Below are 12,324 nucleotides of genomic sequence, written 5' to 3'. Positions count from 1 at the left end.
ATGACCAGGTTGAGTTCCCAGTTCAGGTGGTCAGACGAGTGTGAGGCAAGCTTTCAAAAGCTCAAGACAGCTCTGACTATGGCACCGGTGTTGGTTCTGCCCACAGGTTCAGGGCCTTGTACAATTTATTGTGATGCATCTCGTATTAGACTTGGTGCGGTGTTGATGTAGGATGGCAAGGTCATTGTCTATGCTTCACGGCAGTTGAAGATTCATGAGAAGAACTATCCGGTTCATGATTTGGACTTAGCAGCCATTGTTCACGCGTTGAAGATTTAGAGGCATTATCTGTGGCATGGCATGTGAGGTGTTCACGGATCACAAGAGTCTGCAATATTTGTTCAAGCAGAAGGAGCTAAATTTGAGGTAGAGAAGATGGTTGGAGCTATTAAAGGACTATTATATCACCATCTTATATCATCCGGGAAAGGCCAATGTGGTGGTCGATGCTTTGAATAAGAAATCAACCAGTATGGGTAGTCTTGCTTATATTCCGGTCAGTGAGAGACCGCTTGCTTTGGATGTTCAGGCTTTGGCCAACCAGTTCATGAGGTTGGATGTTTCTGAGCCCAGCCGTGTGTTAGCTTGCACAGTCGCTCGTTCTTCTTTATTTGAGCATATTCGATATCGGCAGTATGATGATCCTCATTTGTGTGTCCTCAGAGACACGGTGCAGCACGGAGGTGCCAAGCAGGTTACCTTAGGGGATGATGGAGTTTTGAGGTTGCAGGGTCGAGTTTTTGTGCCTAATGTGGATGGGCTTCAAGAGTTGATTTTAGAGGAGGCCCATAGTTCCCGTTACTCTATTCATCCGGGCGCCGCGAAGATGTATCAGGATTTGCGGCAGCATTATTGGTGGAGAAGAATGAAGAAGGACATTGATGTTTAGCTTAAAGTATATATATTTCTATGTATATCGCCTCATATTTTACTCTTGTTTCATGAATTTGTGATGTTAAATGCTATGATTTATATTAATTTGAAGTGTTTTACTTGTCGAAATGATTCGGGATCATGTAGGGACGAAATTTGCAAGATTTGAGCTAAAACGAACAAAATCGGAAAAGGAGACCATTTGGGCGCCACAGGTAGCGCCTGGCGCCACCTGTGGCACTGAAAACAGTGTTGAAAAGTATATTCAAAAATACGAATGTGTGGACCATGAGTGAAAACTCTTGTTTGATGTCCTTAATCTATATTCAAAAGTATATTTGAATGTGTGGGCTGTTATATTCACTCTTTTGTTTGTTGGTAAGGGCACGTGATCTCATGAATGATTGGTAATGTTGTAAACTTTCGTGTTGGGTAAGTGCATGAATTGAGGGTGCTTAGTGGTTACAAGTCGGCTTTTGAGGTTGGGAGGTGACAAATAGGTTGTTGAAATTGATTGAATTGAAATATTATACTTGGGTATGCTTAAACGGGAAGAATGTGAATATTTGTGTGTTCATGCTTGTGTGCCAGCATTGATCGTGGTCAAGGGTATAGTGTGTGGTTAAAAGTTAGGGTGCTCCTCTATGATTGAACTTTGTACGTAGTTGGGGGTTTATTAGATTGTCCAATTGCTCGAGGACGAGCAAGAGTCTAAGTGTGGGGTGTTGATGTTTAGCTTAAAGTATATATATTTCTATGTATATCGCCTCATATTTTACTTTTGTTTCATGAATTTGGGATGTTAAATGCTATGATTTATATTAATTTGAAGTGTTTTTACTTGTAGGAATGATTCAGGAGCAAGTAGGGGCGAAACGTGCAAGATTTGAGCTAAAACGAACAAAATCGGAAAAGGAGGCCATTTGGGCACCACAGGCAGCGCCTGGCGCCACCTGTGGCGCTAAAAACAATGTTGAAAATATGGGGGCGCTATGGAGGGCTCCTGGCTGGGCGCCGGCGATGTGGATTGTGTCCTATTTTGCCCGGAACACGGTTTATTAGACCTTAGACCTATCCAACACGTATAAAAGGAAGACTAAGCCTAATTGTTTTTTTTTGGGGGGGGGGGATAGACGCACCTTGGATCAGAAATACACACAAGAAACATTGAGGAGCAAGAACATCTCAGAATTCTTCATCTTTTCTAGTATTTTTTCATTTAATCAAAACTTATGCAATTGTTTGATTACATCATGAGTGACTAACACCCATTGTTCCGGGGTTGTGATTTACCTATGAATATTGTTGTTTGACATTAACTTGACCTTGATTATAATTCACCAATATATGGTTGTTGGATATAGATTCACTCAGATTAAGGACATGAAAAGAATGGTGTTAGAACATAGATTAATGAATATCGATTAATTAGCAACCATGAGTGAATTATATGAAAGGGACAGTAAATTAGAACACAATACGAATGGTGAATCGATCACAACCCTGGAATACTTGTCTCTACTGAATACACAACAATCAACTCGTCACTTGATAATTTAGTTACTATTTAGAATTGTAGTATAATATTATCATATTATTGTACTTTGTTTTTAGCTGGATTGAATAACAATTTTAGCGAATTAGTGAGTAGTTTACACAAGTCTCTGTGGGTTCGACACTCAACTTATCATTATATTATTTGTACGACCACGTATACTTGCATGTGCGTTTGGGAGCCACATTCCTCTTCACTAAAACCGGGGACTTGAATATTAGCTACTTACTAGTTTTTGCTTTAATTGTTTATTTCGTCGAGTCTGATATTACTTGATTGTTGCTCGGATCTCAGGAACTTTGATTGAATGTGTAGGGTCAAAAGCCAAGACCTACTTCAAGACTTTGATTCTGAACCTGAGAGAACATTTCACAAGAGGTTGAGGGAAGCAAGGGACACGAATAATATTCAGGCACTTGTTCAATTTCCTGTGGACATGGTAGAGGAGCAACCCATGGCTGTTAGGAGGTGGCGATGCCCAGCATTGCTAATGTCACCTCCAGTATAGTGAAGCCCGGGATCACTGGGCACTTTGAGCTGAAACAGAGCATGATCCAGCTACTTCATGCAAATGGGCAATTTATGGGTCTTCCACACGAGGATCCACAACAGCATATTCTGAACTTCTTGGAGATTAGTGATACTTATATCACTAACGAGGTCACTCCAGATTATGTGAGGCTCAGACTTTTTCCATTCTCTCTGTTGGGTGAGGCTAAGCGATGGCTAAAGGCTGAACCAGCTAATTCCATTACAACATGGAATGATTTGGCGAGAAAATTTCTTGCAATGTTCTTTCCTTCAGGCAAAATTGAAAAGATCAAAAGTAAAATAGTTGCCTTCAAATAGAAAGTGGGAGAATCTTTATACTCAGCTTGGGAAAGGTTCAAGGGGATACTCAGAGACTGTCCTCATCACAATCAGACGAATGAAGTGTTAGCTCACACTTTCATAGAAGGGCTACATTCTGAAATAAAAATTGTGGTAGAGGCTGCAACTGGGGGTCAAGTGTTGGAGAAAAGCTTTGACGAGATATATGCATTATTGAACAAATTCTCCAAGAGCAATCCGGATTGACAAGGAGAGATGGGCAGACACACAGTCAAAAGTCTATAGGGGTTCTTGAGTTAGATGTCGTCTCAGCATTATCAGCGCATATTTCTACACTAACCAATCAAGTCAATCAGATGAACTTGAGTATCAACAAGCAATAAGTACAACCGGTACAACAGGTTCAAGCTTTTTGTGAAATATGTGGAGAGGGGCACGCGAGCGACATATGCCCCACAAACCCAGAATATGTCTGCTTTGTGGGTAATTCAAATAGGGGCCAAACAAAACCAATATGGGAACACTTACAATCCCAACTGGAGGAACTACCCAAACTTCTCTTGGGTGGAAACCAGGGTACTCAGAATCAATACAGGCCTCAAGCACCTCAATAGCAATATAGACCACCTTAGGTTGAACAACAAGTAAGTCCTACAAGTCACCTTGAAGACATGTTAAAAAAAGTGATGGCTGAATAACAAGCCCCCTCTCAGAAAGTGATGGCTGAACAGCAAGCCCTCGCCACAACAATGAGAAATTTGGAGCGTCAAATGGGACAGCTTGCCAGTTCTCAAAACACTAGACCAGCTGGAGCTCTTCCAAGTGACACTGAAGCAAATCCTAGGGCGACCCTTAATGCCGTGTCGTTGAGGAATGGGAGACAACTAGAAGAAGTGCAATCTAAAAAGAGGAAATAGGTGACTTTTAATGAGAGGCCAACCACTATTGAATCAACATCAGAAAAAGCTAAGGAGCCAGAGAAGCCAGCTGGAGAGGCAGTGGCTGAGAAACCCCCACAATTGGTTGCAAGGCCACCACCTCCATTCCCTCAAAGATTGCAGAAATTAAGAGATAATGCTGGATATAAAAAGTTTCTTGATATCTTGAAGCAGTTGTAAATTAATATTCCATTGGTTGAAATCTTACAAGAAGTACCCAAATATGCAAAGTACATCAAGGACATTGTGGCAAATAAAAGGAGGCTAACTGAGTTTGAGACTGTGGCACTCACTGAGTAGTGCAGTTCCAGAATTCAGGGCAAGTTACCTCAGAAATTGAAGGATCCAGGTAGTTTCACTATCCAAATCTCGATTGGTAAATATGTTGTTGGGCGAGCTTTATGTGATCTTGGAGCGAGCATCAATTTGATGCCGCTATCTGTGTTCAGACAGTTGGGGTTGGGTGAGCCACGCCCAACAACAATTATCTTACAATTAGTTGATCGCTCCCTTGCTCATCCTGAGGGAGTGATTGAAGATGTGCTAGTTCAAGTGGGTTCTTTCATATTCCCTGCTGATTTTATTATCCTGGATTACGAGCCCGATCAGGAAGTCCCATTTATTTTGGGGCGTTCATTATTAGCCATAGGTCGAGCTATTATTAATATTTGTGAAGGAAAGATGACGATGAGAGTAGGTAACCGAGTGAAGGTATTCAATGTTTATAAAGAACTCAGGTTGTTAGCCCACTATGAAGAGTTATCCATGATCTCTGTGGTGGAGAGTGATGCCACATCGTTAGTGCCCTATATGAGCCCTATAGATCCTATTGAACGAGTATTGATTGGGGATGTAGAAAATAGTGAAGATGAAATGATGGGAGAAATTGAGCAAGTACTGGATATGTCCTGTAGTTATGTCCAGGGGTTTAAAAAATTTGAAGAGTTGGACAGGCTTGTCACTCTGACCCTTCCCAGGCCATCTATTGAAGAAGCTCCGAAGCTAGTACTCAAGCCACTTCCAGCGCATCTGCGCTATGCTCATTTGGGGAACTCTGAGACATTGCCCGTGATTATTTCATCCAGCTTGACCAGCACTCAAGAAGAAAAATTGCACAGAGTACTCCGTGAGAATAAAAAGGCCATTGGGTGGACTATAACTAACATCAAGGGTATTAGTCCATCGTTCTGCATGCATAAAATCTTTTTAGAGGACGGACACCGCCCCAGTGTGGAGCAGCAAAGGAGATTAAATCTCATTATGAAAGAGGTGGTGAAAAAGGAAGTAATCAAGTTGCTCGATGCAGGTATCATTTTTCCTATTTTTGACAGCAACTGGGTAAGCCCGGTTCAATGTGTGCCCAAAAAGGGAGGAATGACTGTAGTTGAGAACGAAAAGAATGAGCTAATCCCTACTCGCACTGTTATGGGATAGAGAGTCTGCATTGATTATAGAAGGCTCAACAAGGCAACTCGCAAGGACCACTTCCCACTTCCATTCATCGACCAAATGCTAGACAAGTTAGTCGGGCATGGATATTATTGCTTCTTTGATGGTTATTCGGGATATAATCAGATTGTCATATGCCCAGAGGATCAGGAGAAGGTCACTTTTACTTGTCCTTATGGAACTTTTGCCTTCAAGCGAATGCCATTTGGTCTTTATAATGCACCAGCCACTTTCCAGAAGTGCATGATGGCTATTTTCACCGACATGGTGGAAAAATTTGTGGAGGTGTTTATGGATGATTTTTTAGTTTTTGGGTCTTCTTATGATGATTGCTTAAGGAATTTAAGCACGGTGCTAGCCCGTTGTGAAGAAACAAATATGGTACTGAATTGGGAAAAGTGTCATTTTATGGTACAAGAAGGCATCGTGTTGGGTCACAGAGTATCTAGGAGCGGCATTGAAGTTGATAAAGCAAAGGTGGAGGTGGTTGAAAAATTTTCCTCCACCTATTTCAGGGAAGGGTGTCCGGAGTTTCTTGGGACACGCGAGTTTCTATCGGCGCTTTATTAAAGATTTTTCGAAAACTGCTACTCCTTTGTGAAGGCTGCTCGAAAAAGATGTAACTTTCAATTTTGATGATGCTTGCCTTAAGGCATTTGAAGAACTTAAAAAGAAGCTGGTGACTACTCCCATTATTGTGGCACCTGATTGATCCTTACCATTTGAACTTATGTGTGATGCGAGTGACCTTGCTATTGGGGCAGTGCTAGGCCAGAGGAAGACAAGGTGTTTTATTCCATCTACTATGCGAGTAAGACTCTTGATGATGCACAGCTGAATTACACCACCACTGAGAAGGAGTTGTTAGCTATTGTGTGGGCCTTTGAGAAATTTCGGGCATACTTGGTGGGAACAAAAGTCATAGTCCATACCGATCATGCAACAATCAGGTATTTGTTTACAAAAAAAGAATCTAAGGCTATATTGATGCACTCGGTTTTATTGCTGCAGGATTTTGATGTAGAAATACGAGATCGAAAGGGGACAAAAAACCAAGTAGCTGACCATCTATCAAGGTTGGAAAATCACGATCACGCGGAGGAGGGTGGCCAAATTAAAGAAGTATTTCCTTATAAGCAACTTTTTGCTATAACCCAAGACCCTCCTCCATGGTATGCAGACTATGTGAATTATTTTGTCAGTGGGTACTTCCTCCCGAAATCCAATCTGAAGCTAGAAAGAGGTTTTTACATGATGTGAACTTCTACTACTAGGATGAGCCCTATTTGTACAAGCAATGTGCTGATTAGTTGATGAGGAGATGCATTCTTGAAAAAGAGGTGGAATTAGTGTTGTATGATTGTCACACATCACCTTATGGGGGTCATCATGAAGGAGATAGAACAGATGCAAAGGTGCTACAATCCGGTCTCTTTTGGCCAACTTTATTCAAGGATGCCCATGCATTCGTTAAGAAGTGTGACCAATGTCAGAGAACGGGAACAATCACAAGGAGGCATGAGATGCCTTTAAATAACATTCTAGAAGTTGAGCTTTTTGATGTGTGGGGGATAGATTTTATGGGGCCATTTCTACCATCCAGAGGAAATAAATACATTTTGCTAGCAGTTGACTACCTGTCAAAATGGGTGGAGGCAATTGCTTTGCCAACGAATGATGCCATGGTGGTAGCTGCTTTTGTGAAAAAGAACATATTCTCGAGATTTGGGACTCCACGTGCCTTAATTAGTGATGAAGAGACTCATTTTTGCAATCGATTGTTGAATAACCTTCTAGATAAATATGGAGTTTGCCACAGAGTTGCTACAACATATCATCCTCAAACAAGTGGGCAAGCTGAGGTGTCAAACAGAGAAATCAAGCAAATACTAGAGAAGACGGTGAGTGTGAATAGGAAGGATTGGGCTGCAAAGTTGGATGATGCCCTTGGGCATATAGAACTGCATATAAAAAGCCAATTGGAGCATCCCCTTACAAGCTGGTTTATGGGAAGGCATGTCACTTACCCGTTGAACTGGAACACAAGGCATATTGGGCCATTAAGAAGCTGAACATGGACCTTGAGGCTGCAGGTGAGAAAAGACTCATGCAGTTTAATGAGTTAGATGAGTTCAGGCTGCACTCTTATGAAAATGCTAAGCTATATAAAGAAAAGACAAAAAGTTGGCATGACAAGCATATCAAGCCGCGTCACTTTGAGCCAGGCCAACAGGTATTATTAAATTCTAGACTACGACTGTTCCCTGGGAAGCTAAAGTCGAGATGGTCAGGTCCTTTTGAGGTGGTGAGAGTCACTCCTTACGGTGCAATCGAGCTGCGAGCTTTAAATGGTGAGAGGAAATTCTTGGTGAATGGTCATAGAGTCAAGCATTATTGGGGAGGAATGATTAATCGTGTGAAGACCAAGGTTGTACTCACTGATGAGTAAGCAAGACTCTGCGTCGTGCCGCGACATTAAATCAGGCACTTGTTGGGAGGCAACCAAATTTTTATTGCTTTCCTAGTTTAACTTCTTAATTTTTCTTTTAGAGTAGGTAGAATAGTACATTTTATTTATAGTTATAGAAATTTTAGATGTAATGGTGTAGGACGTGTAAATTGGGTATACACCAGGCTCGGGGGATTGGGATGTTTATTCAAAAATAAAAAATAAAAAATAAAAATAATAATTTCATGGACAGCGCCCAGGCCAGCGCCCAGCGCTACTTGGGGCGCCAAAAATAGTATGCTCCAAAACCCCAGTGCCAGGCAGGGCGGGGGGCGCCCAGCTGGGGGGTTAGGTAAGTTAATTTTTTTTCTTTTCATTATTTATTTTATTCTTAACCCATATCCATTTAACCCAACCCAAATACCTATTTACACTAATAGTAACACCCATATCCTTTCCCAAACACAAACACCCCAAAATTTTAAAACCTAAAGAAGCACAAATCCACGCCAAACGCTACTGCTCTATCGACTCCCTTCTTCTTCTTCACGAAAATTGTCTCCAAATTTTTCTTTCTTTCTTGCCATTTTCCATCCCTTCTCCAGGTATGTTCTTCTTCTTCTCTTCTATTTCTTGTTGTGTTTAACTAGTAGATAAACATAATCCCCTTCCCAAGAGCCCTAATTCCCCATAGTTTTCCCCCATGTAGTTCTTATGCAATTATTATGGCGGGTGATTTGTTTTGGTCAAAAATTGTGTGTTTAATGTGTATACAGAGTAGTAAACTAGAATTCCCTCTACTTCATTGAAAATTGAGAGGGCCACCATGTTCCACCATTGTTGAATTATAAGAACACACTTCATGCCCACATTGTGTTTGATTAAATGTTTGAACGAGGATTTTTGGTGCACCGATGAAGTCTGAGTAACTGTATGCAATTGTGTAGGCATTTGGGCTAAGTGTGGGGTGTATAGGGATACTTTTACATGCTAGGGGATGTGGCTTTGATGAAAAACATGTTCTTACATCATTGATCTTATATGTCGTATGTTGTTAAATCTTGTAAGTTTGCCTAATTTAGTATAGTCTAGTAGTTGTGAAAGGTGCATACCATATGCCTTTTGCTTACCTTATTGTGAATTCACGTTGCCATGATTAATCATTATTGTGTAGCATGGGGAAGTCTTGAGTACCCATAGCTTTGAGGTGCAACACTTGTACATGGTGGATGAAAATTTTAGACATAGTGTACATTGTGCCTTCGGTTTTAAGTGTGGGGTCATTTCATGACTTGCACGGCAACCTTAGGCATATTTCTTGAACCCTTCTCATATTCATGTTTACTTGTGTTGCAGGATACTATGGCTCGTGATAGCACTAGCAACGACAAAGGCATCGGAAAGTCCTCCACCACTTCTCCTGCGACCAAAAAGCGCAAGTAGGGAGAAAGCTCTTCACGACAGTCCAAAGGGAAACAGGTAGCTGAGGGATCTCAGCAAATGCCATTAAGGCCGAGGCCTTGTTTGGACTTGGATGATGCTGCTGCTCTTGCTTGGCACAGAGACTTCATGTTGTCTGGTCAGTACATTTCTGAGATGGGGATTAATACCGCAGTCTTAGAGAGGAAATTCCCGGAGATACTTGATAGACTGCGAACTCTAAAGATGGACAAGTTCTTGGAATGCCCGGGGCCTGCAAACCTGAGCATGGTACGAGAGCTGTATGCTAACTGGGATTATCAAAGAAGCACTTCACGTGTACGAGGAGAGGATGTACCGCTGGGCAAGGAGTATTTGTGTGACTATTTGGGGGTTGAGAATGCCGACCCAAGGAGACTCCAACGCTTGATCTGAAGGACGAAATATGAGCTAATACGTCACACTCTTTGTGGCATAGATTCCAATGTTAAGTGGATACGGAAGCAAGGCAACATTCACCTCTCTATGGTTCGCTCAGACTTCAACAGTGCTGCCAAAGTGTGGCAGAACTTTGTGCAGGCGAGACTAATGCCAGCGGAGCACAGCATTGACTGCACTCGAGCTAGAGTGTGTCTTATATTCTCCTTGATGACCAGCCGACCAATTAATGTAGCTGAGATCATGCTTCATGAGATGGCCCACACGAGGTTTGGGCGGCAGATTCGGCGGTTCTTCTTTGGCAATTTACTTACTCAGTATATGCTATTATGCGGAGTGTCAGAGTACCCCGGACATTATGAGGTGGTGGAGGTGCCATCAGGGCTTATGGACATCACATCTATGGTGGAGGCATCATCCAAACTCACCCCCGCAGCCCGGCTGGAGAGAGAGGAAAACTTCAACAGGTACATTTATAACACTTTGAACCTACTCATGAGCAGGGTTGGCATTACAGACGAGGAGCGTATGCATTTGCGCTATGACTTGTCCAGCACGTCCAAGGAGATATTGGGGATTGCACCTAGCAGCCCCGTTCACTCGTCGGAGGACATCAACTCTGCCAAAGGCTCAGATACTAATGATGAGGATGGCAATGGTGCTACGGGGCCCATGACTTTAGTGCCTTTCGGACCGGATGATGATGACCCCAGCACTGCTGGGGGAGTGGACTCTGATTGACAGGGAGTTTTTCTTTTCACCCTACTCTGTTTTTCATTTTTACTTGCATCGAGGGCTATGCATAGTTCAAGTGTGGGGTGGGAGGAATACTACCTGTGTTGTAGTTGTATATTTTGTATTAACTTGTTTTGATTTGTTTTTTTTCCGGCAGTTCTACCGTAGTTAGTCTAGTGTAGTATTAGTTGCTTTAAGTGAAAAAAAAGCATAAAAATAAAAAAAATTGAAAAATCTCGGACTTTTCCCGACGATGGATCTTTTGAACAATTTTCTTGAGGGATAAAAGTCTGATTTAAAAACACCAAAAAGATTTTTGTTTTTTTTTTACTTTTTATTTTTTTTTAGAATAGCTAGGAAGTATTCCTTGGTTTTTCTTTGGGCACCAGTTCTTTTCCAAGGATGTAGCTCGAACCGGGCACTTTAATTTCTTTTTAGGAGTAGTTTAGGAAGAAATTGAGTCGTTCTGAGAAACTCATTGACATGGTTGATGCTGGCACATTAGGCTATGACATACATTCTGTTTTTCCTTGTATTTGGTTTGAATTGTGAAGCCTAAGTAAAGTAAATAGCCTATTTTGTGACGCCTTTTCTCAGTTGTTTGACTTGTATACCACATAGTACAATGTTGCTTAAATTTCTTATTTAATTGTTCTTTCTTGACTTGAGAGTTGAATAGAACCATCTTGACTGAGTCATGTGCAACGTGTGTGTGAGGATTCGTGATTTTCTATGCTATCCTGTGTAGTCTAGAACTTGCCCCGTGTGTTAATTGAAGCGAAATTGTAAGTTGTGCTAATTTAGGAGATGACATAGGCATTTTCTTGCTTGATCATGGATGTGCTTGTCACATAAAATAAAATTTTCCGCTGCTAACCTCTTTGAGCCTATAGACCTTTCTCTTGGCACCCACATTACAAGTCATTCCCCATTTTATTCTTAATTTGATATTGATTGAACCTTTACCTCCTAAGGCACTGAGGCGCTAAAAGAAGTAAGGTTAGAAATTGGGGAGCATCTTTTGAGTGGAACCATAGAAGGGCCCGTTGGTGTACTAAAGTTGAAATTAAAGGTCACTAGCCGATGAACTTTATTATATGGAGTGTGTAAAAATAAAATAAAAATAATAGTAAAAGTATGTAAAAAAATAAACACCTCCAATTCTTATTGATTTGTGCTAGTGAAAAATAGAGAAGTGCTTAATTGAAAAGATGGTTATGTTGTATATGGCAAGTGATTTGGTTGAGAAGAGTATGTGCTTGAATTGTAAATGTAGTGTATTAAAGTGCTTAGGAGGGTTAGCCACTTCCTAAATGTATCTTACCCGTCCCTTAGCCTACATTAAAACCTAAAAGTCCTAATTGATCCTAGATTTGGCTAGCTTAAATTAGTAGAGATATACACTATGGGCAAGCTTATGGTACGACCACGGGATGCATATGAATTCTTTGTGAGAATGAGCGAATTTTGTTCAATTGTGTGATGTCCTTAATCTATATTCAAAAGTATATTTGAATGTGTGGACCAATTTATATTCACTCTTTTGTTTGTTGGTGATGGCACATGATCTCATGAATGATTGGTAATATTGTAAACTTTCTTGTTAGGTAAGTGCATGAATTGAGGGTGCTTAGTGG

The 12,324-nt window shown here is 41.2% G+C and overlaps 1 protein-coding gene and 1 non-coding gene across 2 annotated transcripts; one reads left to right on the top strand and one right to left on the bottom strand.

Moving 5' to 3' along the window:
- Positions 1–3,244: 3,244 nt before the first annotated feature.
- LOC142173155 (small nucleolar RNA R71) lies at positions 3,245–3,349 on the bottom strand. The gene has a single exon (XR_012702588.1). It is a non-coding gene; the product is annotated as a small nucleolar RNA R71 (small nucleolar RNA).
- Positions 3,350–3,978: 629 nt separating this feature from the next.
- On the top strand, positions 3,979–6,906 carry LOC142172617 (uncharacterized). The gene is made up of 6 exons (XM_075236282.1): positions 3,979–4,081; positions 4,220–4,373; positions 4,503–5,535; positions 5,632–5,960; positions 6,411–6,552; positions 6,658–6,906. The coding sequence occupies exons 1-6, from the start codon at positions 3,979–3,981 to the stop codon at positions 6,904–6,906; spliced, it is 2,010 nt and encodes a 669-aa protein (XP_075092383.1).
- The last annotated feature ends 5,418 nt before the right edge of the window (positions 6,907–12,324 follow it).

This window comes from Nicotiana tabacum, chromosome 18, assembly GCF_000715075.1.
Source record: "Nicotiana tabacum cultivar K326 chromosome 18, ASM71507v2, whole genome shotgun sequence".
Lineage (NCBI taxonomy): Eukaryota > Viridiplantae > Streptophyta > Magnoliopsida > Solanales > Solanaceae > Nicotiana > Nicotiana tabacum.
Note: the sequence above shows the minus strand (reverse complement) of the source record. Positions and strands in the feature narration are given on the sequence as shown.